Source organism: Coloeus monedula, assembly GCF_965178545.1.
Source record: "Coloeus monedula genome assembly, chromosome: 5".
NCBI lineage: Eukaryota > Metazoa > Chordata > Aves > Passeriformes > Corvidae > Coloeus > Coloeus monedula.
The window spans coordinates 74,583,198-74,609,232 of record NC_138785.1 but is presented as its reverse complement, the minus strand read 5'-3'; the positions used below and the strand labels follow the sequence as shown (position 1 = coordinate 74,609,232).

At 59.7% G+C, this 26,035-nt stretch overlaps 2 protein-coding genes across 2 annotated transcripts in view; one reads left to right on the top strand and one right to left on the bottom strand.

Moving 5' to 3' along the window:
* Nucleotides 1-343: 343 nt before the first annotated feature.
* LOC309573258 (homeobox protein notochord-like) lies at nucleotides 344-2,299 on the bottom strand (the record flags this gene model as incomplete). The annotated part of the gene is made up of 3 exons (XM_082282021.1): nucleotides 344-577; nucleotides 1,066-1,250; nucleotides 2,098-2,299. The coding sequence occupies 3 exons, from the start codon at nucleotides 2,297-2,299 to the stop codon at nucleotides 344-346; spliced, it is 621 nt and encodes a 206-aa protein (XP_082138147.1).
* A 9,883-nt stretch (nucleotides 2,300-12,182) lies between these two features.
* The window catches only part of RAB11FIP5 (RAB11 family interacting protein 5), a 38,334-nt gene continuing 24,481 nt past the window's right edge, over nucleotides 12,183-26,035 (top strand). The window contains exon 1 of the mRNA XM_082282145.1: nucleotides 12,183-12,587. Within this exon, the coding sequence (XP_082138271.1) occupies nucleotides 12,199-12,587 (389 nt within the window). The 5' untranslated portion in view covers nucleotides 12,183-12,198. The remainder of the gene's footprint in view (nucleotides 12,588-26,035) is intronic.

The window sequence follows — 26,035 nt, the reverse complement described above, 5'->3', positions numbered from 1 at the left end:
GGGTGGGATATGTGAGCTGTGGGCAGAGCAGGGGGCTGTGGTGAACAAATCCTCTCCAGGATTTGGGGACTCTGTGAAGGCCCTGAGCTGTGAGATGTCCAAGCTCCCAACATCTCGGATGAGCTGTGGGTGGGCTGCAGGTGGCTCCCGCTCCCCCAGGTCCCACTCCCAGGAACAAGCCCTGCAGGAATGGGTGTCATTCCTGCAAAGATGAGCCCAGGAGTTGCATAAATAATTTATTTCACCCCCAAACCCCGGGGTGCCCTGCATATCCTGTATATATTAGATATTGCCAGCTATGATACATCCTATAATACACACGGACAAAGGGCCTCATGGTGGCTCAGCAGCTCTTTGTCACAGTCTGTGCAGGGGCTGTCCCTGAGCCAGGGGACGAGGACGTGTCCTCCTGGCCATCCCCTGACTCCGCTGGGAAGTCCTTGTCCTCCTTGTGGTGGCTCTGCGAGTCCAGGCTCCTCTGTGGGGTGCCCAAACCCATTTTGGCCAGTTTGGCTTGTTGCTGTTCCAGGCTTTGTTTCCTCCACTTGATCCTGCGGTTTTGGAACCAGACTTTCACCTTGGAATCACAGAATCATAGGATTAGTACGTTTGGAAAGGTCATTGAGTCCAACCATGAACCCAGCACTGCCACATTCACCACTGAACCATGTCCCCAGCTGCCACACCCACGGGTTTTTGAACACTTCCAAGGATGGCGACTCCTCCAATTCCCTTCCACACTCCCACTCCAACCTGGCTGCCCCATGGACCCCTGGGCTCAGGCAGCATCCAGTCTATCCCTGACAAGATGGAAAACTACTCCCTGCCTCCCAGGAGCTGGACCTGCCAGTGGTGGAGAAGTCCAGCCTTAAGAGGGAGACAAGTTCCTGGCTCTTGGACAGCCATGTCGTGCCTCAGTTTCCCCACCTGTGATCCACCACCCTTTTAATGGAAACTCTGCAATCAGCACCCCTGGGGCTCCCATGGCAGCCTGAGGGACACGTCCCAGCTCCCTGGGGAGCCTCCCTGGAGCTGCTGGTGGCAGCAGCAGGAGCTGGAGCTCACCTGCTCCTCGGTGAGGTGCAGGGAGGAGGCGAGCAGGCAGCGCTCCTGCCCCACCAGGTACTGCTGCCGCGCGAACTCCTGCTCCAGCCGCGCCAGCTGCTCACTGCTGAAGATGGTCCGGACACGCTTGGCTTTGCTAGGCTTGGCTTTGAACAGGGGGAAGCAACACTTGGAGATCAGGAAGCCTGGAGGTGACAGAGAGAGGGGTCAGGGTGGAGAGGAGCCCTTGGAGGGGTCCCCTCTAGAGAGGGGTCCCTCCTTGGGAGCTTCTTTCCTGGAGAGGCAGAAGGAGTGTCCCCATTTGGAGGTGTCCCCTTCAAAGAGGTTTGCTTTTGGAGAGGGTCCTCCATTTGCTGAGGGTCTCCTTGGAGAGGTGGATACAAGTCCCTCATGGAAAAAATCCCTTTGAGGGAATTTCCCATGAAGAGATGGAAGGAGCTCCCCCATTTGGAGATGCCCCTTCTGGGGGTGTCCCAGAGAGATGGGCACGGATTCTCCTGGAACAGATCCCTGCGGAGGGATCCCCCCTTGGAGAGGTGAAAGGAGATCCCCATTTGCAGATGTCCCCACGGGAGAGGTGGATTCAGGCCCCTGTTTGGAGACGTTCCCAGGGGAGAAGTGGACAGGACCATCACTGGAAAAAGCCCCCTTGAGAGGGGTCCCCGGGAGAGGAGCCAAGGGTGCCCCCTTGAAGAGATTGGAAGGAGGTCCCCATCTGGAGATATTCCCGCTGGAGAGGGGGGTGTGGATCCTTCTGGAAGAGATCCCATCAGTGGCGCCCCGTATTTGGAGAGGCCAAAGGACTCCCCTAGGTGTGGTGGAAGGAGGTCCCCCTTGGGGGTGTCCCCACGGGAGAGGTGGACAAGTGTCCCCCGGGGAGGAAGGTCCCCATTGCGGGGTGTCCCCCAGGAGAGGAGGACGGGGATCCCCCGGGAAGAGAGGGCCTCCCCTGTGGAAGCAGGAAGGAGGTCCCCACTGCGGGGCGGCCCCGGGAGCAGGAGGGGACCCGGTGCGGGTTCGGGGGAGCGGTACCTGTAGCCCCGAGCCGGGCGGCCCAGGCGGGGGGGACCCCGCAGCCGGGGGCGCAGAGCGGCGGCAGCGGCGGCCCGGGGGCCGGGGGGCAGCCCCAGAGCGGCGGCGGGGCCGGCGGGGGGGGCGAGGCGCGGCCCAGCAGCGCCGCGATGGTGAAGGAGCGGCCGGGCCGGGCGGGGGGCGCCGGGGCCGGGGGCGGCATCGCGGGGCCGGGGGCAGCGCCGCCCGCGCCTTTATAGGGCCCGGGGGCACCGGGGCGGGACCGCGGCACCGCCCCCGCCCCGCCCGGCACCGGCTCCGCGTCCCCTCCTCGGCCCTCTGCCCTCGGCGGGGATGGCCCCTCGCCGTGCCCCCTGCCCTCGATATAGGATGTCCCCTTCCGTGCCCCCTGCCCTCCATACAGGGTGTCCCCTTCCATGCCCCCTGCCCTCGATACAGGGTGTCCCCTTCCATGCCCCCTGCCCTCGATACAGGGTGTCCCCTTCTGTGCTCCCCTGCTCTCGATTGGGGTGTCCCCTCCATGCTCTCTGCCTTCAGTGGGGTAACTCCCCGTGTCCCCCTGCCCTTGACTGGATGTCCCTCCGTGTCACCTTACCCTTGATGGGAATGATGCCCCCCAAGCCCCCTGCCCCCAAGTGAGATGGTGTCCCATGTCCCCCTGCCCTTGACTGGGTGTCCCTCCGTGTTCCCCTGCCTTTCATTGGGGTGTCCCCCCCATGTCCCCCCGCCCCTGGGGCAGAGACCCCCCCCCGTGTCCTCCCACAGGGTGACATTGGCCCTCAATTAGTCAGGCAGGAGGATCCAGGTGCCCAGGGGACAGCACGGGGCACCCAGCGTCACCCCAAGGCCACCAAATTCCCGGGGGGGGACTTGGGGTCCCCCTTGGCACTCGGAATTCTCTCCCCAGCCTGCACCCCCTGCACAGCTGCTTTTGGGGGGGTCAATACACCCCGGGCACAGCGAGGGGAGGGGACAGGCCCAGGGATGCCCCGGTGGCGGTGGCAGAGGCGGGGGGCTCTCCCTGCACCCCCGAGCTCGGCCCGCTCGGCTGATGGGATTCAGATGGTCATTAGGGTCTGAGATTCCTAAAAATCCCGCAGCTTTCCTAATGAGCTGGGAAAAGTCACACCTCGGCCGGCGCGGCGGGGGGCGGGCCCCGGTCAAAGCCTCCCCCGGGGCTCGGGGCTTTATTGGGGAGGAAATGGGGCGCGGGGGAGTCGGGCCGGGGCCACATCTGCGCCACAGCAGCCCCCTCGTTCGGCCTTCCCGAGGGACAGACTCAGAACCTGCCGCGCTCCAAGCTGGGAATGACCCCGAGCATCGCTCCGGAGCTGGGAAAGTCATTACGGGGCGGTGCCCGAGCCAGGAGCATCCCCCGCTCTGCGGCTTCCCGCCTCCTCGGGGATGGAGGTGGACACCGGGACCCCCAGATCCACGGCACTGGGGCACCCCCAGCCCGGAGCCTGCAGGTGAAGGCTCCCAGGACGGGGTCTGTGCACCAAAAATCCTTAAAATCCTGCGGTGGGCACCGTGCCGGGGCGATGCCACATCCCCTGGAGCAGCACAGGGACCCCATCCCGCTGCCACTGCGGTGGGGGCGAGTAAAGGCCCTGGGGAGGGGGCAGAGATGAAAGGGCGGCAGATTTGGTGTTACTGGGTCTTAATTACGGCCTTGGGAAGATAAAAAGGCAGCAGGCCCTCGGCAGGCTCGGCTGTGTTTGGACAGGAGGCACTTTCCCTTTTTTATTCCTTTTTCCTCTCCTCTGTTTGATGGAGCTCAGTAAACACCCCAGGAACCCTCACACAGCCGGGTGGTCCCAGGATGGGGGTGCTCAGGATCCCTGAGCACCTGTGGGATCAGGATCCAGGTGATACGGGGCCGAAATGGGGATACTGGAACCCAGTGGTGCTTTGGGATCCATGGGAATCAGGATCACATGATCTGGAGCTGAAATGGGGATCCTGGTTGGTGCCCAGTGGTTCTCTGGGATCCATGGGGTTGGAATCCGGCTGATATTGGGCTAAAATAGGGATACTGGGACCCAGTGGTATTTGGGATCCATGGGGTTGGGATCTGGATGATTTGGGGCACAAAGGGGATAGAGGTACCCAGTCGTTGTTTGGTACCCTTCAGTTCTTTTCCAGGTGGGAGACTCCTGTCCTGGAGAGATGGAAGGGAGGTGTCAGAAATTTGGGGAGGTGCTGCTGTGCAGCCAAAGAGCAGGGAGGGCAGGAATTGGGGTCCCTGCCCACAAACCCAGGGTCCCCTTGCAGCAGGCCGGGATCCAGGAGCGGGATGTGAATCCAGGGATGGCTCCTGCCTCATTTTGAGGTGTAATTGCCCAAGGCTCCGGCTCCTGAGCTAATTAATGACAAAGCTGCTCATTAGTCCTGGGCCAGGCGTCTGGGCAGGTGTGGATTGCAGAGGGACGGAGCCTCCAGGACCCCTGGACAGGCTCGGGGCGATCCCGGAGCCCCAGGACCTGCCTCGGGTTTGTGCCCATCTCTGTCCTGCAGCATCCCTCTGTCCATCGTCCATCTGTCCATTGTCCCTCTGTCCATCCCGGCTCCCAGAGCCTTTCACCCACAAAATCCCTTTGCATGCGACTGCCAGCCCTGCACCGGGGGCCGTGGACACCCCCAGTTTGCAGGAAAAGGGACTTTTCCACCAATTCAGCTGAAATGACTGGAAAACAGGGAAGTGTTTGGATACCCACTGCCATCAAGTGGCTGAGGAGGATCCAGACCTGACCCTCGTCCCTTGTGGGATCATTTTATCGGAATTCCACATCCTCCCCCGAGAAAATCCTCTCTTTTTTACGGTTATTAAAGGTCTCACACCCGGGTTTGGGATGCAGAGCAAAGCCCTCCCTTAAGCATCCCAAGATATGCAGCTCCACTGCTTCTCTCCACAGGCCTGAGCCAGCTCCGGGGAGCTTTTCCCAAGCAGGACTTGGACGTGCACAGGTCACCCCGGCTGTCCGAGGGTGCAAAGGCAGAAAAAATAAGGAAAATACTATTTTTAAAGCCTGGCAGATTTCCCTGACCTGAGAAACCCCTTGTGCAGGAGCTTTTGGAAGCTGAGAACTCCAACAGAGAAATTTCTGCAAATAGTGACACCTGTAGCTGAATGATACGGGAGAGAACATGCCCCAAACCCCAGACTGGGGGTGTCCTGCAGCAGAGCTGGGCAGCTGGGTGCTGGGAAGGGTCCCCCTGGGGCTGGGAAGGGACAGGTCCCCCCCAGGGCTGGGTTTGAACCCATCCCAGGAATGGAGTGGGTTTCCCAGGGCTGGCATGGATCCCTCAGGAATTGAGGCTGCAGGGGTATGTAATGTTTAAAGCGTTTTCCACGCACCTGAAGGAAAAGTGCTGATTTCTTTTCCTCCATAATCTTCATTATTTTGTTTTGGGGCTTTTGTAACTGGGGTTCTCCTTCCCTTCCCACTCTGCCTGGGTCCTGCTCTGTACCCAAACTCCTTTGGATGCTGGTGGTGCCAAAGGAGCCACTTCCAGCAAAAAATCCACTTTTTGGAGAATCTGGGTCTGATTTCCAAAGGCACCTGAAGTGCTGAGCATCTCTGACCCACAAGGACCCGGGGCACCCCAGTAAGGGAACATCCCAGTTAGTGAGCATCCCAGTTAGCAGGGATCCCAGTTAGTGAACATCCCAGTTAGCAGGGATCCCACTCAGGGATCATCCCAGTTAGTGAGCATCCCAGTTAGCAGGGATCCCAGTTAGGGAACATCCCAGTTGGCAAAACTCCAGTCAGCTGCCAGCTAAAGAGGGTCCTGTCACCATCCATCCCAATTAACAGGCTGCTAATTACTGGGAATGCCAGTTAGGGCCGATCCTGCTGAGTGTATCCGGAGATCCCAGTTAGCAGGATCCCAGTTACAAAGCCTCCCAGTCAGCGGATCTCAGAGGATCCCGACTGGAAGGTGCCGCAGGGGAGGGTCCCAGGAGGATCCCAGTGGGGTCCCAGTGAGGTCCCAGGAGGATCCCAGTGGGGTCCCAGGAGGATTCCAGTGGGGTCCCAGTGAGGTCCCAGTGGGGTCCCGGCGGAGCCGTTCCCTCAGTGACCGCCAGAGGGCGATCCCAGACCGCGCTGGGCCCCGGCGGCACCGGGAGGGGACAGGGAGGTGGGACAGTGGGATGGGGACAGTGAGGTGGGGGCACTGGGATGGGACAGTGAGGTGGGGGCACTGGGATGGGGACAGTGGGATGGGGTCAGTGAGGTGGGGGCACTGGGATAGGACAGCAGGATGGGGACAGCGGGATGGGGACACACCAGAAAAGGACACACCAGAGTGGGACACCCTGGGCTGGTGCAGTGGGCTGGGAGACACCAGGCTGGGACATACTGGCATAGGAGACACTGGGATGGGACATAATGGGGTGGGACACACGTGTGAGGGTGGGACACACTGGGATAGCCCAATGGGCTGGGACACACCATGATGGGACACACTGGGATGGGACAGTGGGATGGGACACACCATGGTGGGACACACTGGGATGGGACAGTGGGATGGGACACACCAGGGTGGGACACACTGGGATGGGACAGTGGGATGGGACACACTGGGATGGAGCACTCTGGGGCTGTGACACCCCAGTGCCAGGAGGTTTTTCCAAGGATGTTTATCACGGAGATGATCCCAGTGGATAAAGGGGGGTGACGAGCTGTCCCCTCTCCGTGCCTTGGTGCCATGGAACCACACAAGCTCTGGCTGAGCCTTTGGGTGTCGGTGTGGGACGTGTCCCAAGGGACAGCAGGGCTGGGGATGATGGGAAGGGGGAGATTTGTCCTTCACATGCTGATTTCGGGACAGCAGGACCAAACTCCTCCGAGTTTCCCCTGGAATCTGCTCCGGGGGATTGCAGCATCCCCAGGGCCACCAGCGCCTCTGTGGGTGCCCCTTCTCTCACCATCTGCCCCCCGATGCGGGGCGGGTCAGCACCCCTCCATCTGCCCAGCAGGAAAGTCACACGCGGTGTCATTGCCAAATCCAGAGGCGCCCGCGGAATTGATGGTGCCGGATTTCCACCCGGATTTGTCAACAAGGCTCCTTGGCCTCCCCTGGAGCCCCCTTAATCCCCCACACAATTGCAGTTTGCTGTGCAAACAGCGCGGGGGGGGCCAGGCTGGGCTCTGCATCAGAAATGTGTCCTTTGGGGGGGCTTTAGTGCCGGGGCTGAGCCGGGAGTGAATCCCGGCATCGCTAACGCGGGATTGAGGCGATTCCGGAGCCGGCGCCCTTCACTAACCCCAATCCCCGGCGGGAATGGGGGGGCCGCTCCTGCCCCTATTCCCACCTTATTATCCATTGATTGACTTCTTGGAAGGGTAATAACATCGAGGGATTGATGCTCTGAATCCCGGCTGGAGATCAAATGGAGCAAATTTTCCATGTGGGATCTGCTGGATAAAGCCCAGAGCGTCGATTTTCCCCCTGGAAGGGCGGGTGAAGGGGACAGGGGGCAAGGGAAGGCAGAGGGGAGGGAGGAGCCTCCAGCCCTCCCCGCTGCACCAAACAATCAGAATAAAAGCAAATTATTTCTCCCATTTCCCTTGCCGAGATGAGCGATAAAGCGTCCATCCCGAAAAGCGCCTGATAACGCTTTAATTTCACTGCGAGGCCTAAAAATGCCATTTCTACGCAAAGCAGGGCCCCGCTCTGCTCCCCGGCCAGCTTTTGATAAATGTTGGGTGATTTTTCCCTTCCCTTTCTGCCGATTCCCGTTCGCTTGGCGCGGGGGAAATGCCCCCGGAGCTACGAGCGCCGCACAATGAAGCAAAATCATATTTTAGTCAAAATAGGCAGACGGCGCTCGCAGCCAACTTTCAAATTAGCATTTTGAGGGCAAATATGCAGCAATTTGAGATAATGAGGCCTGATTATTCAATCCAATGAATGTTAAATAGGCGGTGAGGGCGCCCGCGCCTTATCTCCCCCGCTTTCCATTTATTTGACTTTAGTTTAGTTTTAATCGTTTCCCATTTGAACTCTTTATTTGTCTTGGCTCAGGCCCCCTTCCCCCACACTCCCACCCCTCCCACGCTCCCTCCCTCCCTTCCCGGGCATCCCTGCGCTGCCAGCTGGGATTCTGCAGTGGGAAACTGCTGGCAGCAGCCTCCATCCCTTTCCTGATGGATGTGCACGAGTTTTGCCGCTTGGATTCCAAGAAATTGGGGCTGGTGGAGGTTTGGGTGTTGCTGTCAGTCCCAGGCCGTGTGTCCGGGTTTGGGGGGTGTTTTGATGGTGGTGGGAATGTTTGCAGGGATGTGCAGCCTTGGGGAAGAGATTCCATGGAACCATGGAAGGGACCATAAAGATCATCCAGTGCCATGGGCAGGGACACCTCCCACTGTCCCAGGTGGATCCCAGCCGCAGTGTCCAGCCTGGCCTTGGGCATTCCCAGGGATCCAGGGGCAGCCCCAGCTGCTCTGGCAATTCCAGCCCAGCCCCTGCCCACCCTCCCAGCCAGCAATTCCTTCCCAACATCCCAGCCCAAGCTCCCCTTTCCCACTGGGAAGCCATTCCCTGCCTCCTGTCCCTCCAGGCCTTGGCCCCAGTCCCTCTGCAGCTCTCCTGGAGCCCCTTGAGGCCCTGCAAGGGGCTCGCAGCTCTCCCTGCCTCCTTCCCTTCTCCAGGGGAGCATTCCCAGCTCTCCCAGCTGCCTCCAGAGCAGAGGGGCTCCAGCCCTGGAGCAGCTCCGGGGCCTCCTCTGGGCTCTCTCCAGCAGCTCCACGTCCTTCTGCTCTTGGCCCCAGGGCTGGGGCAGCTCTGCAGGTGGGCTCTCACCTGAGGGGGCCCAGGGACAGAATTTCCTGCTGCCCACGCTGGGATCAGCCCGGGGCTGGGGGGTTTTGGGGTCGTTTCCAGCCTCTCACACCTTTGAGGTTCTGCGTTCCCAGCTCTGGCTCTTCCTTTACCTCTTCCCTTCCCTCCAGGGCTGTCGGTGCAGTCGCTCCCTCCCTGGCTCCCAGCACCACCCTAAAATGGCTCCAAAGGACCAACGAGCTCTGGGAATGGGATCCCAGCCCCCCAATCCCACATCCCATCGTGCAGCTCCCGACATTCCTGCAGTGTTTTCCTTCTCTCCCTTGGAAATTCCATTTCTCTGCAGCCCCAACAAGGAGCTTTTCCCATCCCCACGGAGGGGCAGCTCCAGGCTGGGAAGCTCCCAGGGCAAGCAGCTGGGATGGAGAGAGGGATTTGGGACCAAAAGTGGAGGAAAAGAGCAAAATCATTGTTTTTGTGTTGTTTTCTGCTTGTTCCTGGGATGGGAGTGGGGTTTGTCACGAGTCCCCATCCAGGATGTCACTGCAGTATTTTAGAGGAGCATCAGGGAGAGCTGGGGGAGGGAGATTCCGTGGAGGAGGAAGAAAAAATCAAGTTAATCAAAAATTGAAGGAAAAGTTAAAGTTGAGGGAGAAATGAAAGGAAAAAAATAAACTAAAATTGAAGGAAAAAATGAAATTACAGTAGAAATTAAAGCTGAAGCAGAAATTAAAGCTAAAGCAAAAATTAAAGTTGAAGGAAAAGTTAAAGCCAAAAATTAAAGTAGGAGCAAAAATTAAAGCAAAATTTCACTGAGCCCAGCTCGCTGAGGATGCTGCGAAGGATCCCCAAATTCCCTTTGACTCCAGAGTGGAATAAAAAATACAATAATTGATTTCAGGGGTAATTAAAAACCCTCCTTATGCATCAAATGCAGAGGTGAGCATGAAATCAAAGAGATGAATAAATAAGAGATAAATAAATAGGAGCAGGGCAGGGAAGGTGAAGGGAGATGGAAAAAAATCCCAATTATGGAGGTAAAAGATGGGAAGTGGCGGAGAGGAGATGTGGCGAGAGGAGAGATAATCAGAGCATAAAAAAATGGGGGAAAACAATCAAAAGAAGGGAAAATCAAAAGCAGATGCTGAGCAGGGATAAGAGGTGGCCGGCAGAGCAGGAACAGGCCCTGGACTGGAAGGATAATTGGATTTTAGTGCATCTCAGGGGCGATAAGAAATTCCCAGTGTAGGTTTTTATTCCCCTATGAAGCATATTTTAATGGGGTATTTGAATACGGCTGGGGCAGCACATCCCAACGGAGAAAACACGGGATTTTCCGCAGTTTGTGCGTTTGCTTGGAGGCTTCTCGGGGTGAAATGTGGCTCTACCTGCGCTCAGCACCCCGTCAGCAGCGTTTGGGGTGAGCAGGAGCCCCAAAAGCAAGGAAAGGGACTCGGGAACCGCGGAATGGGGGGGGCTGGAAGGGACCTCAGGGCCCGTCCGGTGTCCCCGCGCTGGAGCGGAACGGACGCCCCGGGAGCCGCGGGGCCGGAGCGGGAGATGGGAGCGATAGAGCACGGCAGGCTCCGACCCCGCTGCCCCGGGCACCCCTTATCAGCGCGGCATCGGCGCCCGCGCCCCGCACGGCTCCGTGACCTTGCTCCCGGCACCGGGAACGGCGGCAGCGCCGGAGCTCTGGGGCAGCGGACGGGGTTTAATGGGATGTTGGGATTGGGGCTCCCGCGGGGACTCTGGTGTCCCTCACCTGCCCCGGCCTGGGAAGCTTGGGACGGGGAAGGGCGCGCGTGGCTCAGTGCCACCGGGATAATCCGTGGGGGCACCGGGAATCTGCTCCCTCGTGTGCGTGGTGACAGGAGAGCGGCCCAGAGGGGCACAGCTGGGCATGGACACACCTGGGAATGGGCACACCTGGGAACGGGCACACCTGGGAATGGACACACTTGGGAAGGGACACGCCTGGGAATGGGCACACCTGGGCATGGACACACCTGGGCATGGACACACCTGGGAATGGGCACACCTGGGAATGGACACACCTGGGCATGGACACACCTGGGAATGGACACACTTGGGAAGGGACACGCCTGGGAATGGGCACACCTGGGCATGGACACACCTGGGAATGGACACACTTGGGAATGGGCACACCTGGGAATGGACACACCTGGGAATGGACACACCTGGGAAGGGACACACTTGGGAAGGGACACACCTGGGAATGGGCACACCTGGGCATGGACACACCTGGGCATGGACACACCTGGGAATGGGCACACCTGGGAATGGGCACACCTGGGAATGGACACACCTGGGCATGGACACACTTGGGAAGGGACACGCCTGGGAATGGGCACACCTGGGCATGGACACACGTGGGCACGGACACACCTGGGCATGGACACACCTGGGAATGGGTACACCTGGGAATGGACACACCTGGGAATAGGCACACCTGGGCATGGACACACCTGGGCATGAACACACTTGGGAAGGGACACACCTGGGCATGGACACACCTGGGAATGGACACACCTGGGCATGGACACACCTGGGAATGGACACACCTGGGAATGGACATGCTTGGGAATGGACACACCTGGGAATGGACACACCTGGGCATGGACACACCTGGGAACAGACACACCTGGGCATGGACACACCTGGGCATGGACACACATGGGAACTGGCACACCTGGGCATGGGCACACCTGGGCACAGACACAGCTGTGTGTTCCTTTATGTACAGGGACACACCTGTGCTCGCACACACGTGCACACCACGCCCGTGGCGGGGTCTGGGGGACAGACAGGCAGGGCCACGCTGGGGATGCAGTGCCCGGGCTGACCAGGCTGTGGGGCAGGGGTGTGACCGCCCGGGAGTGACCGCCGGGGTGTGACCGCCGGGGAGTGACCGCCGGGGTGTGACCGCCCGGGTGTGACCGCCGGGGAGTGACCGCCGGGGTGTGACCGCACCGGGACTGGGCGTCCCCCGGCCCCGCCCCGGCCCCGCCCCGGCCCCGCCCCTCGCTCCCCTTCCAGCCGCGCGGGGCGGGGCCGGGGCCGGGGCCGGGGGCGGGGTTGGAGCGCTCCGTGGGCGTGGCTAACGCGGGGAGGGCGGGGCTGGCGCCGGGCAGGGGCGGGGCCAGAGCAGTTGTGGGCGGGGCCGGCCGGTGTCGCTCGCGCTGCGGCAGCGGCGGCTCCGGAGGGGGGCCCGGCCCGGCCCGGCCGCTTCTCCCCGGCCCTGCCCTGCCCTGCCCGGCCCTGCCCGGCCCGGCCCGGCCCGGCCCGGCCATGGCGCTGCTGCGGGCGGCCGCGCTGCCCGCCGAGGGCTGCCCGGCCTGGCTGCCCACGCACGTCCAGGTGACCGTGGTGCGGGCTCGCGGGCTGCGCTGCAAGGGCGGCGGCGGCGGCGGCGGCAAAGGCAAAGCGGGCGGCAGCGACGCGTACACCGTGATCCAGCTGGGCCGCGAGAAGTACAGCACCTCGGTGGCTGAGAAGAGCGGCGGCAGCCCCGAGTGGAAGGAGGAATGTGCCTTCGAGCTGCCCCCCGAGCCCGGGCTCCGCGCCGGGCTGGTGCTCACCGTGATGCACCGGGCGCTCGTGGGCATGGACCGGTTCCTGGGCCAGGCCCTGGTGCCGCTGGAGCCCGCCCGGCAGCGCGGCCGCGAGCCCGACGAGCGGTGAGTGCGGGGCACGGCACGGGAGGGGCCGGGCTGGGGCTGCGGGGGCACCGAGGGGCCCTGGGTGGGCATCAGGGGGACACTGGGTGCCCTTGGTGGGCGTCAGGGGGACACTGGGAACCCCAGGACGGGCGCCAGGGAGTCACCGTGTGCCCCAGGGTGGGCACATGGAACCCCCGTGTGCCCTGGGATTGGTGTCGTGTGGTCCTGGTGTGTCCCAGCGTGGTGTCACGGCATCCCCGGTATCCCTGGAGGGGCGGCGGGGTCGCTGCGTGCCCCAGGGTGGGCACAGGGAGCCCCCAGGTGCCCTGGCATGGCTGTCACTGGACCCCCGTGTGGCCCCGGACGGGCACTGCGGGGTCCCTGGGTACCCAGCGCGGGTGTTGGAGGAGGAAGGACATCACGGGTTCCATGGACACCCCAGGGATGTGCCACAGGGATTAGGGTGTGGCGGGGTCCAGGCGTGCCCCGGGAAGGGCTTTCCAGGCATTCATCCACCATCTGTGGGCCGTGCCCGCCCCAGGAAGGGTCTCAGGGGGCCCTGGGAAAGTGTCCCGAGGGTGGGCTGGCGTGGGGCCGTGTGTGACCCCGGAAGGACACGGGGGATCGCGGGGCCTGTGGATGCTCCAGGAAGGACATGGTGGCAGGGGTGGGACACCACGTGTGCTCCAGGAAGGTGTCCTGGAAGAGGGGCTGGCTCGGGGTCTCTCCGTCCCCATGGAAGGGAATCGATCCATCCCCCCTGGACGGGGGTCCCGGGGGACAGGATGGCCTGAGGTCTCTCTGATCCCGGCAGGGTTTTCCCGGGGTCTGTCTCTCCTGGGAAGCCGTGGCACAGCTGCACTCGTGGTTTGTCCCCTGATGGCTGCGGTGGCTTTGCAGCCCCCCTGTTGTCACCTGCTTTGTGACGGTGCCGCAGGAGGGTCCCCAGTTTGGGGGTGCAGACCCCAGCCCCGTGCTGCCTCCAGCACAAATCCCTGTGCGTGGGGGGAATTGCTGATCCTCTTCCTTCCCCAGAAGGGTTTCAAACAATCGTAATGTTTTCGAGCCTTTGCCATGCACAAAAAATGCAGGAATGTGGCTGAAATTCCTTTAGGGAAGGCGTTTTGGGGGCTTTGTTCCATGCAGACCTGGCTGGGCCTCCGGCAGCGTCCCCCCTGCTCCCTGGCCCCCCGAATCCCGGGAATTCTGCTGGCTCGCTGCCCGAAGCTGCGGGCTTGGAGAGGAGCCTCCCTCGCCCTCCTACCCGGGGCAGCGCATTGATTAGCGTGAAAAGGGGTTGGAAGAACTTTTCCCGTGGAGAAACGCAGCTCCACAGCCCTGGAGACTCCCGGCTGCCCTAAAATGGGAGCGTGGGCAGGGAGCAGAAATGAGCAACCCCGCAGTCACTGGCTGGGAGTTTCCCCCCGGCGTTTATTTTGCTTTTCTTAGCAAAACGCCGGGAGGCCGGGCGGTGTCGGAGGAGCTGGGTCGGGATTCTTGGGGCCTAATTGAAACCAGCGCCGACTGCGGGGCCTTGGGAGAGACACAACAGGGGGATGTGGAACAACTCCGGGGCTTGGGGAACGAGCCGGGAGCTGGGGCAGGGGCCTGGGGAGAGCCCCGCTCCGGGGGGACAGGTTTCTGTGGAGCTGTGCAAAGCAGGAGCCCCGCGAGGCCCCGCCAAGGCTCGGTCCCGTCTCAAAGGTCTTGTCAGGGGCCATTAATCCCACGGGAGCAACGTCCAGCCTGGCTGGACCCCACGCCATGGCCACGGTCACCCCGTGACACCGGTCCTGCAGCCAAGGGGGGATCTGGGCTGGGGGCTTTGGAGAAGGCTTCAGAGAGACCTTCCAGTGCCTGAAGGGGCTCCAGGAGAGCTGGAGAGGGACTGGGAACAAGGGATGGAGGCACAGGACACAGGGAGTGGCTTCCCAGTGCCAGAGGGCAGGGATGGATGGGATATTGGGGGAGGGATTTGTTCTCTGTGAGGGTGGGCAGGCCCTGGCACAGGGTGCCCAGAGCAGCTGTGGCTGCCCCATGATCCCTGGCAGTGTCCAAGGCCAGGTTGGAGCAGCCTGGGACAGTGGGAGGTGTCCCTGCCCATGGCAGGGGTGGGATGGGATGAGCTTTAAGGTCCCTTCCAGCCCAGCCCATTCCATGATTCTCTCATTTGCTGTCTGTCTCCCTCCCTTCCTGTAGCTTTGCTTGCCTAAGGAAAATTCACTTCCCCTTGTGGCATTCGGGATCACAAGAGCTTTTAAAACTCTTTATTTTCATCCGTGGCCCCCGAGGATGGAAGTGAGCACGGAAAAGACGACAGAAGCTCTCACCCTGTGCCCCGAGCACCTCCGCTCACTCCAGCCCCGGAGCTGGAGGTGTCCCGAGGGTGGGTGGCAGCTCTGCAGCGTGGAGGGGCCGCACTGTTGTTTGGAGGAGAGTCCCAGGGGCTGGAGCTTGTCCAGCCAAGTTGGAGAAGGATCATGGGGAGCTCAGGGGGTTCTGGCTCTTTGAGAGCTTCCAACGGGCTCCGACGTCTGGCCTGGCCCCGCTGGAAACAACTTTGTTTAGGAGGAAACTTTGAGTCCCAGATTAAAAAAGAGCAAAACAAACAGAGGCTCCCACCCTCGGGGCCAGCCCTGCTGAGCCCACCCAGGCCTGTGCCAGGGAGATAACGGGGCTGTGGGGCTGAGCCTCTGCCACGCGCCGGGTTCTGGGATCCCGTCCGCGCCCCTCGCTCCGGGCACAGCCCTGCTGCCAGCTGGAGTGGGAGCCTGCTCCAGCAAAGGATCCATTGTCAGTGTGCTGACCTTGCTCCCATTTCCCTGCTGATTTTTATTGCACAGAAACTTCACCGGTGATAATTATTATCCTTGTTTTCAGCTCGGTGGAAAATGTTCGTCAAACCTGGGCTCTTCTCCGGGAAGGAGCCGCCGGGGGTGTTTACGAGCTGCCTCGTGCGGCTCACTCTGGGTCATTTCAGTGCTTTGCCAGAAGAAAATCAACTCCTGGAGTTGCACAAGAGCAGCCTGAGAGCTCTCATGGCCGTTTTGGGCATCCCAGGGTTTGTCCCACGCTCGGGCAGCTCCAGAGATTGGGCTTGGCAGGCACAGCAAGCTCCGAGCATCATTTCCCCCTTTGCACTTGAGCCTTTGTGCATCCAGAGAACCCTGGGCAGGACGCTGCTGGTCCTCACCTCCCTCCCCTGAGCTGATCCTGCAGTTCCCTGTCCTGTGCTCAGTCCCTGCAAAACCAGGATCCAGCCCAGGAAAAGAGGGGTTTTTGGGAGCTCACAAGGCAGCTGCTGCTTCTGCTTCCCACCATCCAGGAAATGCCCTTGGAGTCCCCTGTGGAGGCTCATCCTGTGGGGTGGCAACGAGCCAGGGAGTGTCCCCTCCACACCCAGCCCATCAGGAGGCACCTGGGAAAGCTGGAAGTGCATCCAGGGAAACAGGGTTCCATCCAAGAGACATCAGGGTGGGTTTGCCTGGAATCAGAGAATCCCAGAGTGGTTTGGGGTGGAAGGGACTGTAAAAGTCATCCGGTGCCACCCCTGCCATGGGCAGGGACACCTCCCACTGTCCCAGGGTCTTCCAAGCTCCATCCAGCCTGGCCTTGGACACTGCCAGGGATCCAGGGGCACCCCCAGCTGCTCTGGGCACCCTGTGCCAGAGCCCGCCCACCCTCCCAGGGAACAATTCCTTCCCAGTATCCCATCCAGCCCTGCCCTCTGGCAGTGGGAAGCAATTCCCTGTGTCCTGTTCCTCCATGCCTTGTCCCCAGTGGACTTGGAGACCTTTCCCTTGGCCAAGTTGTAGCACCCCTTGGGTGAGCAGCGTGGTGGGGGGACATTGAGGGGGGACAGGAGGTGCCTGGAAACACCTGCAGGACTGGACCTTGGATCTCCCTGCTTGGGAACCCAGAAGATCCTTGATTTTGCTGTGTGAGCGTGAGGCTGATGGTGGGGGGAAGCAGCAAACGTCCAAGATACGCTGGGCTGGCTAAAGCAAGCCCTCAGTGTCCACTCCCTGCTCTCTCCCTCTCTGAGGTACCATTTCCATTTGCCTTCTGTCCCAAAGGCCTCCCAGCCCCTGGGACACGGGAGATGTTAGAGGTGCAAGCACAGACCTGCCAGAGCCCCAACGCCAGGGCTGTGCAGCGCTGGGATCTGTGTTTGAGGGGACCCTGAGTGCAGCAGGAGTCAGCAGTCCTGGCTCCGTGTTCCTGCAGTGACTTGCAGCTGCTCCCTGCCTGCTGCCTGGGCTGGGAGCGCCGGCCCTCGGTGTCCCTGCAGCAGGGAACTCGTCTGGGGGAGTCGTTCCCTCTGCAGAATTAGCTCAGCTCCCACTTCCCCAAAGCCCTTCCGTGCTGCACTTCCCTCTCCTCGTTCCCGTTCCTGCCCAGCTGTGGAGGCACCTGCTGCTGGGAGGGCTCTGGGCTTCTGTGGGGCTGCAGCATCCGTCAGCAAACTTCTCCAGCCAAAGTCACTGCTCTGGGACAGATTTGGGATGGGAGGTTTGAATCCAAGGGCAAAGAGCCCTTTTCCCTGTGGTCACAGTGCCCAGCAGGGCTGGTGAGGGTCTGTGAGGTGGCCGGGAGCACCAGGGAGCTCCTTGGATGCCCCGAGCTGGGATGAAATCCTCGGTTTGGGGCTGAAAATGCAGCTCCGAGTGGTTGTTGTGTCTGGGCTGAGGCAGGAAACGCCCTGGAGTGTTGAAATGCTGCAGGGAGGAGGGGGTGGGTGCTGCCAAAAACCAGGTCAGGATGCTATGCTGCGGGCGGCACGGCGGGCAGCCAGGCCTGGGATGGCACCCGTGGTGGCCAGGGCTGGGATCTAATCTGTAGTGGCCAGCTGACCCCAGGCAAGCGTTTGCCCCGAGCTGGGAGCCCAGGGCAGAGGGTAACGTGCTCCACAGGGTGTAATTTTTTCCTACCTGCCCAGTTAACCCCATTTTCATGCAGTTGCCAATGCTGGTTTAAGGAGTTTAAGGCCCTTGCTCTGTTCTGCTGCAGGAGAACTGCTTTTTGTGTTTTTTAAAAGATATTTGAGTTGTCTGATCCCAGCTTTGCAAGTCTAGCACATTGGGTCTGGCGTGTCGGTGGCTGAGAGCACTGGCCCATCACCCTCCACCATCTTACAACCCAAAAAGCTGCAGACTCAGGTTTCTCCCTGTGTTTCACACAGATTTTCCAGGGCCCTGATTGCCTCCAGCTGCACAAAAACCTGCAGCAGCTCGGAAAACACCCTGACCCTGTCACTACAGAGCTCCAGACTGCGGGGAGCTGGTGCTGTTGCCTGTGCTGAGTTCAGCTGTGCTCAGTCCCTGCTCCAGGAGCCTCCTGGGTGACTCCTCCCGTCCCTCCGAAGCCTGGTGAAGTTCTTGGCAGCCTTGGTGAGCAGGGGGGAGGGAGGGCTCTGCTCCCCAAGGACAGGGAGCTTTGGGGGGATGCTCTTTGTGGCTCCTGGAGGAATCTGCTCGATGGTGGAGGAGTCCAGGGAAAGCCTGGTGTTGCACCACTGTCAGGTGGAAATGGCCTTTGAGCCCCTGCTGTGCCTCTCTCTCTGCCCCAGGCCTGTCAGAGCCTGTGCCTGGCTCAGGTGTGCTCAGACCTGCCATGGAATTCGCCTGCTCCATCAGAAGCCTGGCTGGGGCACGGGGTTTGGCTTCCCAGCCCAGGGTGGGGGTTTGGAAACTCCTTCCCTGCAGCAGCATCCCGTGGGCTCCTCCCCAGCTCTGCATTTCCAGGGGGTCTCTTCACTGACAAATCCACCGAGGATGAAGGAGCGGAACCTGCTGCTGGGCTCAGGATTCACTCCTTTTTCCCGTTTCCCCCTTTTGACTCACTCCTGAGCACGGGTTGATGTGATGGATGAGCAATCCATGTGTGAGCTGTTCCCACAGTGGATGTAGCCGGTGTTTTAAGCTGTGTGGAGCCGGGGGGTTGGTGTCCCTTCCCTGGGATTGGTGTCCCTTTGGAGAACAGGCATTCCCAGGCCTGTGGGTGCTGGTTCTCTGTGCAAGCCCTGCCATGGTGCTTCTCCCAGCTGGAAGTGGAAAGGGATTCACAGCACACCGTGCTTCTCCTGCCCTCCCCGTGCCCGTGGAGGGGCTGCCAGGAGCAGGGGCTCCGGGGAACCTGGGCAGCAGCTCCTGGTGCTTTGCAGTCCTGCAGGGTGAGCTCAGTGCTTGGGCTGGTTTAACTTTGGATTCTTTGCAGCAGGGCAGGGGATCACTGGCACTGCCAGTGTCACACGGGGACCTTGTCCCCTGTCTGCTGGTGTCCGGGCAGCTCAGGTCACTCAGTGACCACAAGGGTGGTTGGCAGCTGGGAGGGCACAAACCGTGGATGCTGTGGAGTGTGAGTGGATAAATCCAGCTGAGGTGATCGTGTCCTGACTCCTGCTGTTGCTGTCCCCAGTCGTAAATGTGTCATGCTGTTTTACAGCTCCTTAAATCTTCCCTCCTTCCCTCTTCCCACCTGTCCGTCCTGTGCTAGAGAGAGGAAAAGCCTCGGATTTTCTCAGCCCAGAGTGATTTGAGATGAAGCTGCTGCCCGTGCTCTCATGCCAGCATTGTCCTGGTGGCTCGGAGCTCTACTCCATCCCTGGTGTCTATCCTGGTCCAAAAACTGTCCCATGCCATGCCATGCCATGCCATGCCATGCCATCCCATCCCCTGCTTGGCTCTGGCTGTGCCAGGATGGGCCTTGTCCATGGAGCACCGATGTGCAGCAGGGTGCGTGCCGGGAGCACCATCCCTGGGGCACAGCCTGGGGGTGCTCCACCAGCTGGGACAAGAGCAGGGCTGGGCTTTTCCCTGGTTTTTAGGCTGCTCCCTGCCACTGAGTCCCTCTGGAGTGACACTGAGTCCCTCTGTTCCTGGCTTGTGGGTATGGGACGAGCCCTTCAGCAAGTGCCAGTCGGTGCTGGGATTTTCTCACCTGGGTTCCAGTTGTCCCAGTGGAGCACCAGCACCATGCCCAAGGCTTCCTGCCCTTCCACATGGCTCCTGCTCTTCATTCCTGATGCGCAGCCCCTCTGGAGCTGGTCCTGTTGGAGCTGGAGCCTGTCAGAGGAGCAGGGCTGGGCTGCTCTGTTGTGTAAGGAGCTGGGGGTTGGTTGCCTCAAGCCTTGTTTGTGAGCACTTCTCGTAAGAACATTTGGAGAGATGAACTTCCCACCTCAGCTGCTCCATCCGCAGGGGAGTCAGCCTGTGTTTATTTTCCATCTGTGCTTTTAGCAGCTTGCAGGGATCACCTGGCAGGAGCAGCCATCCAAAACCAACACGGGAACCGGCGCTGCGGAAAGGCTTCCCAGCCCCGGCAGGGGAAGCTGGGGCAGGAACACGGAGCCAGACAAAAAAGCACAAAATTCCCCGGGGCTGGGTTGTTTTCCACCCTGTGCTTCCCCTCCCGGGTAGGTGAGCTTCCTCCTGGCCCAGCTGCCTCAGCTCCAGGCTCAGGGAAATGTCCCGGTGCTGGGCTCTCAGGGGGCTGTGCCGAGAGGAGCCGGCCTCAGTGTTTTCCCTGGATTGGCTTCTCCATGCCCTGCCCTGCTCTGTCACTGTAGCAGCCCAGGTGAGCCTTGATTTGAGGCTTGGGGCTCTTCTGCCCAGCCGGGCTGACCTCGTTGCAGGGATGAATCAGCAGTAAATGCCAGCCTGGAGCAGCCTGGGAAGAGCCTCTGGCTCGGGGCTGGGATGTGTCTGTGTCCGCCTGCAGCTCGGGTTGGGCAGGGCAGGAGAATTCCTGCTCGGTTTAAGGTGAAACTCACCCCGCCCCACAGTGCTCAGTGCTTTTGGGAGGCTTTGGGGAAGCACTTGAAGTGGAAGTGCTCCAGGAATGCTCCAGCTATGCCTCCTTCCCTGGTGCATCCCTGAACCCCAGGAGTCACCAAGGACTTCGCTCCCCGAGGAAACTCCCTTGAACTCCCTGCCGGCCAAGCACTGGGACCAGTCTGAGAGGGAAACTGGAGGCCCTGGTGCCCAGGGTGTGGTGAGCAGGGCTGGTGGGGCACAGTAGGTCCAGCTGAGCTGGAGCTTGGAGGGGAATCTTTTGGGGACCCCAGCCAGAGCCATCGGAGGGCAAAGGTGGTCCTCCCTGGAATAACCCATATCCTCCTGGGAATAACCCGTGTCCTCCCTGGAAGTGGAGCAGGGTGTGCCCCTGGCAGCTCTGAGCCGTGCTGTGTGTGCTGCCTTGCTCTCCTGATCTCATCCCAGTGTCCCTTGGTAATCCCGAACCGGTGGAATGAGCTCGGATCTCCCCGGGGCTTTGGGATGCTGACCCGGGAAGCTGCTGATGGGGTGGAGGCTTTGGCTGTGTGCTTGGCTCTGTGCTGAAGAAGTTGTTTGCTCCGGAGGGGATGTGGAAGGGACAAGGGGATGGAAAACCTCGGATCAGGGTCGGTGGTGCTTTCCTGTTGGGGCTGGCTCTGTGTCCTACCCATCCCAGCGTTCTCTCCCTATCCAGGAGGTGCTGGGCCAGCCCAGTGCTCCCAACCCTGACGAGTTTTCTCACTGATGGGGAGTAAACAGTGCCCAAGCATTCCCTTCTGTAGCTCCAGGACCCACGGGAATGTTTCTTGGAGCAGGGGTTCCCTGTGCCCCCCCAAACTGTCCCCTGCTGCCCAGGGGAGGACAAAGCACAGAGGAGAAGGGAAGGTGTTTGCCCTGAGCGAATCCATCCCACCCTCACCCTCTGTGGGGTCACTTTCCCTCCTTAACAACATTCCCGTGCTCCTGTTTCCACGCCAGTGTTCTTCCCTTGGCTCAGCCTTTCTGCCCGGGATGCTGCGGGAGGATGAGGACAGCCGTGGTTTTGGGAGCCCGGGGCTCCAGCAGCCCTGGGTGCTGCTCTCCGTGCCTCCGACTGATCCTGGCAACAGCAAATGTAAAAATAGATGCGGGGTGCTGTCTCCCAGAGCTGCCTTTGGCACTGCTCCCTTCGGCTCTCCGTGGGGAGAGGGAGCAGAGAGGAGAGGGATTCACGGGGGGGCCGGGAGAGCTGGGATGTGCTCATTAACCACGGTGACCCAAATGAGTGAGCGCAGCCCCACAGTGGGGGCTGGGGAGCCTCTGCCACACGTGGCTGCTCCCGATCCGTGTGACAGCCCAGGAGTGGGAGCTGCAGACCCCTCGGAGCTCACAGGGCCTCCAGCTGCTTCCCCTTTCCGGGGAGTTCTCTGTTTGAGGTTTCCTCTCTGCCCAGCTGGGGTGAGTTGCTGCTTCCTTCCCCTCAGCCACCCCGGGCTGCTCTCCGGTGATGCCTTTTCCTGGTCTTAAAATCAAGAGTCATACATGGTTAGAAGGGGAAAAGGGATTTTACCTTGGTATTTATTTTAAGGATCCTTAGGTGTACACGTCCAGGTCATATGCATCGAGATGCACCCCACCAAATCTATCTCTGTGTCTGTGTCTCCCCCCAGCATTGGGTATAACATTATAGGTGTTAGTAATTAGCATATCTATCAAAGATCCCCCAATGAGAGGCTCGAGTGAGCCCCCCTCCCCAAGGAGCCTTCTCCTGGATGGTTCTATCTTGGTTTACAGAATATGTTTTGGAGAGGACCTTGGGGTCTGGGGCACACTGATCCCTGGCTACCAAGCTTCTAAAATGTTCAGTCTGTTAGCTTGACAAACAAGTCCAAGAATGTAGGCAAAAAGCACTAGGAATACAGAAGTTGTAAAAAGGTATAACAGGGGTATAAAAGAAAAGGCAAAAATCTTCATGGCATCACCGGACCCTTCCCTGTGCATGGGTGGCAGATCCTGGGACACCTCATTTTGGGGATGCACACCCGGCAATGCTGGATCCATGGAGTGTCACAGGGAAGAATGCACATTTTTTAGCAAAAGCGAATTTCCCCAGCCTGTGGCTTGTGCCTTCCATCTGGCTGGAGCTGCATTCCCTGGCTGTGTCACCCTGGAGGTGTCCCTGGGCTCTCCGTGTGCCCAGGGCTGGGGGGTGTCAGCAGGACATCCCCTGGTAGGGCAGGGGGGCAGGAGCAGCTCCCCACGGGGCACATCTCCTTAGCTGGGAGCAATCCTGCTCCTGGTCCCCTCCAGCTCTGGCTCTGGGTCAGGACAGACAGTTTAATTGAATTTTAATTTGAATTTTGTAACCAGCAAAGGCTGTGTGGGGCTGGGACCCCTCCAAACCTTGCTAGGAGCCCTCGGAGCGGGTGGCCGGAGGTGAGTGGCTTCTCCTGGGTGTCCTGTGCAGCGAGGAGCTGGATCCCAGCTGTGGCCTCCAAAACACCCCCAGGAAGCAGATCCTTGTGGATCCCTGCTGCTGGGTGTGCTTGGCACGGCTCCCTCCATCAGCCTGACTGATGGAACCCAGTTCTGCTCCTTCAGACCTGGGAAAGCGATTTCGTGGGCAGGAGCTGTTTGTTTGCCAGGCGTGTTGTCGGTTCCCATGAAAAAGGTCATGTCCCTCCCCAAGATGCGACCTTGGGTGGCCCCAGTCCAGAAACCCCCTCCCAGGACTGCCCCCGAGGGCAGCTTCTGGAAGAAATTGGGGAAGCTGAGGGCTGTGGGGTGGGGTTAATGGTGAAAAGCTGCTGTGGGAGTTTGTGTGTTGCTGTCTAGGACTCGATCCCTCCCCGATCCCTCTCTCCTGCTGCATCTCAGGAGTTTGCACCTCCCATTTCCACTGGAGCTGATTCATAAAAACCCCAAGCACACGACATGGAACAACTGAATCCTCCCAAACCCTCGTCCTGTGCCACAAACTGAGAGCTCAGCCTAAAAATAGCTCCGTTGCCTGTTGGAGATGTCGTCCCGACTGTTGATGAGGTCTTGGGAACCAAAAATAGCTCCTTAATCCCATGGCAGCATAAGAAGAGGTTTTTCCTTGAACGGCTGCTTTTTGCAGCAGCTCAGGCTCAGCACCCGAATTCCCTTTAATGCTCACAGGGTTGGAAGTGATGGGATGGGAGATGCTGGGAGTGTGTCCATGCTGTTCCATCTCCTCCTGGGGAGCTCCTGCCTTTCCTTACCTTAATCCACCCAGACTCTCCCTGGTTTTTTCCATGGGATGATGTGAGGTAGAAAAACTCCTTTCAAGAGTTGTTCATCTTCCCTGTGAAATGATCCAGGTCCCCAGTCTCTCCTTTCCAGCTGCCACGCTGCTGCAGCCCTTCCCTCTTGAGCTGCTTCCAGCTCCTGCATTAAAGTGAACAATGCCCTGTTGGATGTTCCAGGCAGCCTTTTCCCCTCCAATCCTTTGGGAATTGTCCTCCTGATGCACCTGCTCCCACTCCCTGCCAGTGGCTCAGCTGTTCTGGGCTAGTTTTGTTGCTGGTGCCTTGCTCTAAGGGGTTAATGCTGCCTTTTTCCATGGATTGTTTTTTTCCCTGCCTGGATATTTTCAAGCTTGCAGCCCGGATACTGAAAATTTTGCAGTGGGCAATGGATGGGGTGGGATACGTGAGTGGTGGGAACAGGAATGGGTTCACTGGGGTTTAATTCCATGTCTGTGCCCAGCAGATCCCAGGCACTGTCCCTCCTGCACTTGTGTGGTGAAGGACCTGGATGCTTCCAGCTGTGCAGCTGGAATATTTATCAGGGAATTAGGGGACTTTGTGTCCCCTTCAGAGAATCCTGGACTGCTTTGGGTGGGAAGGGAGCTTAAAGCTCATCCAGTGCCACCCCTGACATTGGCAGGGACACCTCCCACCATCCCAGGGTGCTCCAAACCCCTGGGTCCAGCCTGGCCTTGGGCACTGCCAGGGTGTGGTGTAGCATTCCCAGGCTTCTGAGCTCCTCCCTTCATCCAGGCTGTGATAACTTCCCTGGCAGAAATTCAGGAACTCCTGGAGGACACAATTCCAGTCTTCTCCTCACCCTGGTGATTCCAGCATGGTCACACCCGCCTCCATCTCATCCCATTTTCCTTCCCTATTTTTTTTCTTCTCAGTGACTTCACTCACTGGGATTTTTTTTTTCTGGGAAATTGTTAAGGCATGTCCAGAAGCGTCTTCAGCTCCCATTGCTGTGTTTCTCCTGGGAAGCACAACACAGAAATAGGATCTGTCCTGAGCCTGCAGATTTCCTTGTGCCTTGTTAAGGGGGATTTTAATCAGAAATTCATTTAATACTTGGATCTGGGAGGGATCAGGGCTGTGGCTGTGCTGGGTTCCTGCTCATCCTGCTGCACTGCCCCGGGAAGTGGTGCCTGGGACTGGCAGAGAGATGGAGCATCCTGTGGGGAGCAGGGGGTGAAGTGATTTTTGGGAAGGAACGGTTCCCTCGTGGCCTGTGCTTGGTGCTGCCCCACTGGGATGTGGAAATGGAGAACCAGAGGGTGGCTCTGGGCATGTCCAGCTTTGGTGTCCCCAATCCCACCCCTCCTTCCCCCAGGCAGGAACCCAGACCCCTCTCCCATCCCATTCCAGAGGCTGCTCCATGCCCTGCCAGCTGCCAGGCCATTCCCTGTGGAAGCATCGGGACCTAAATGGAGGTTGGGGGTGTTTTTGCCTTGTGCATGAATGGTTTGGAGGCTTTTCCAATGTTCCTTCCGTTTCTACGGGCAGAGCTCTGGAGCCAAGTCTGTGTCTGGGGTTTTGTGTGGGGTGGGGCAGTGGGAAGCATTCCCAGTAATCCGCTGTGGAATCAGTGGGAGCTTTGTGCTGGATATGGCCAATAGCTCCTGGAGCTGTCACTAGGCAGGAGAATTCCATCATCCAGCTGTGGGAATGTGGGAATTTCCCCCAAATCAGTAACCTGGGAAGGCTGGGGTTGTGTTGGGTGGCGTTGGAGCTGCACAGCAGCTGCTCCTTCCCATAAAGAATTCCCGGGATGCATCATCCTCGAAGTGCTTGATCCAAGGACACTTCCAGGCAAACCTGACCATCTTTATTTGGGTGAGACACGGAAGGTCTGGCAGAAAGTGGATTTAATGGATGCTCTTGAGTTCCTCTGCCATTCCGGGTCAGTCTCTGCTGAGAGGATCCCCTGAGTCACCGGCTCTGGGATATTTAAATCATGAGTACAAAATGCTGGCGGTGTTGTCTCCTTCCAAAAACGGGTTCCCAGCTTTCCCTGGAAAATCCCAGTGGTGTCTGACAGCGGGGTGAGTGAGGTGCTGTTTTCTGGGTTATTTGGTGGAAGGGCAGCATTTGGGGTAAGGACACTGGTGGAGATGGAGCTGCAGGGGCATCAGGGAGGGGTCAGGTCCCGTCTGCCAGCTCCGTGTGTGGTGTTTGTGTCTCTGACTTGGGGTTTGGGTGACGTCTGGGACACTTGGATTAGAATCCCAGCATCACTGAGGTTGGAAAAGCCCTCCAGGATCATCGAGTCCATCCTGTGCCCAGTCCCCACCTTGTCCCCAGTGCCATGTCCAGGCTTTCCTTGGACACCTCCAGGGATGGGGACTCCACTGCCCTGGGCAGCTCCAATGTTTTCCAGCCCTTTCCCTGGAGAAACTCGTGCTGGATAGCCCTGGTGCTTTCTCCCACCCAGCAG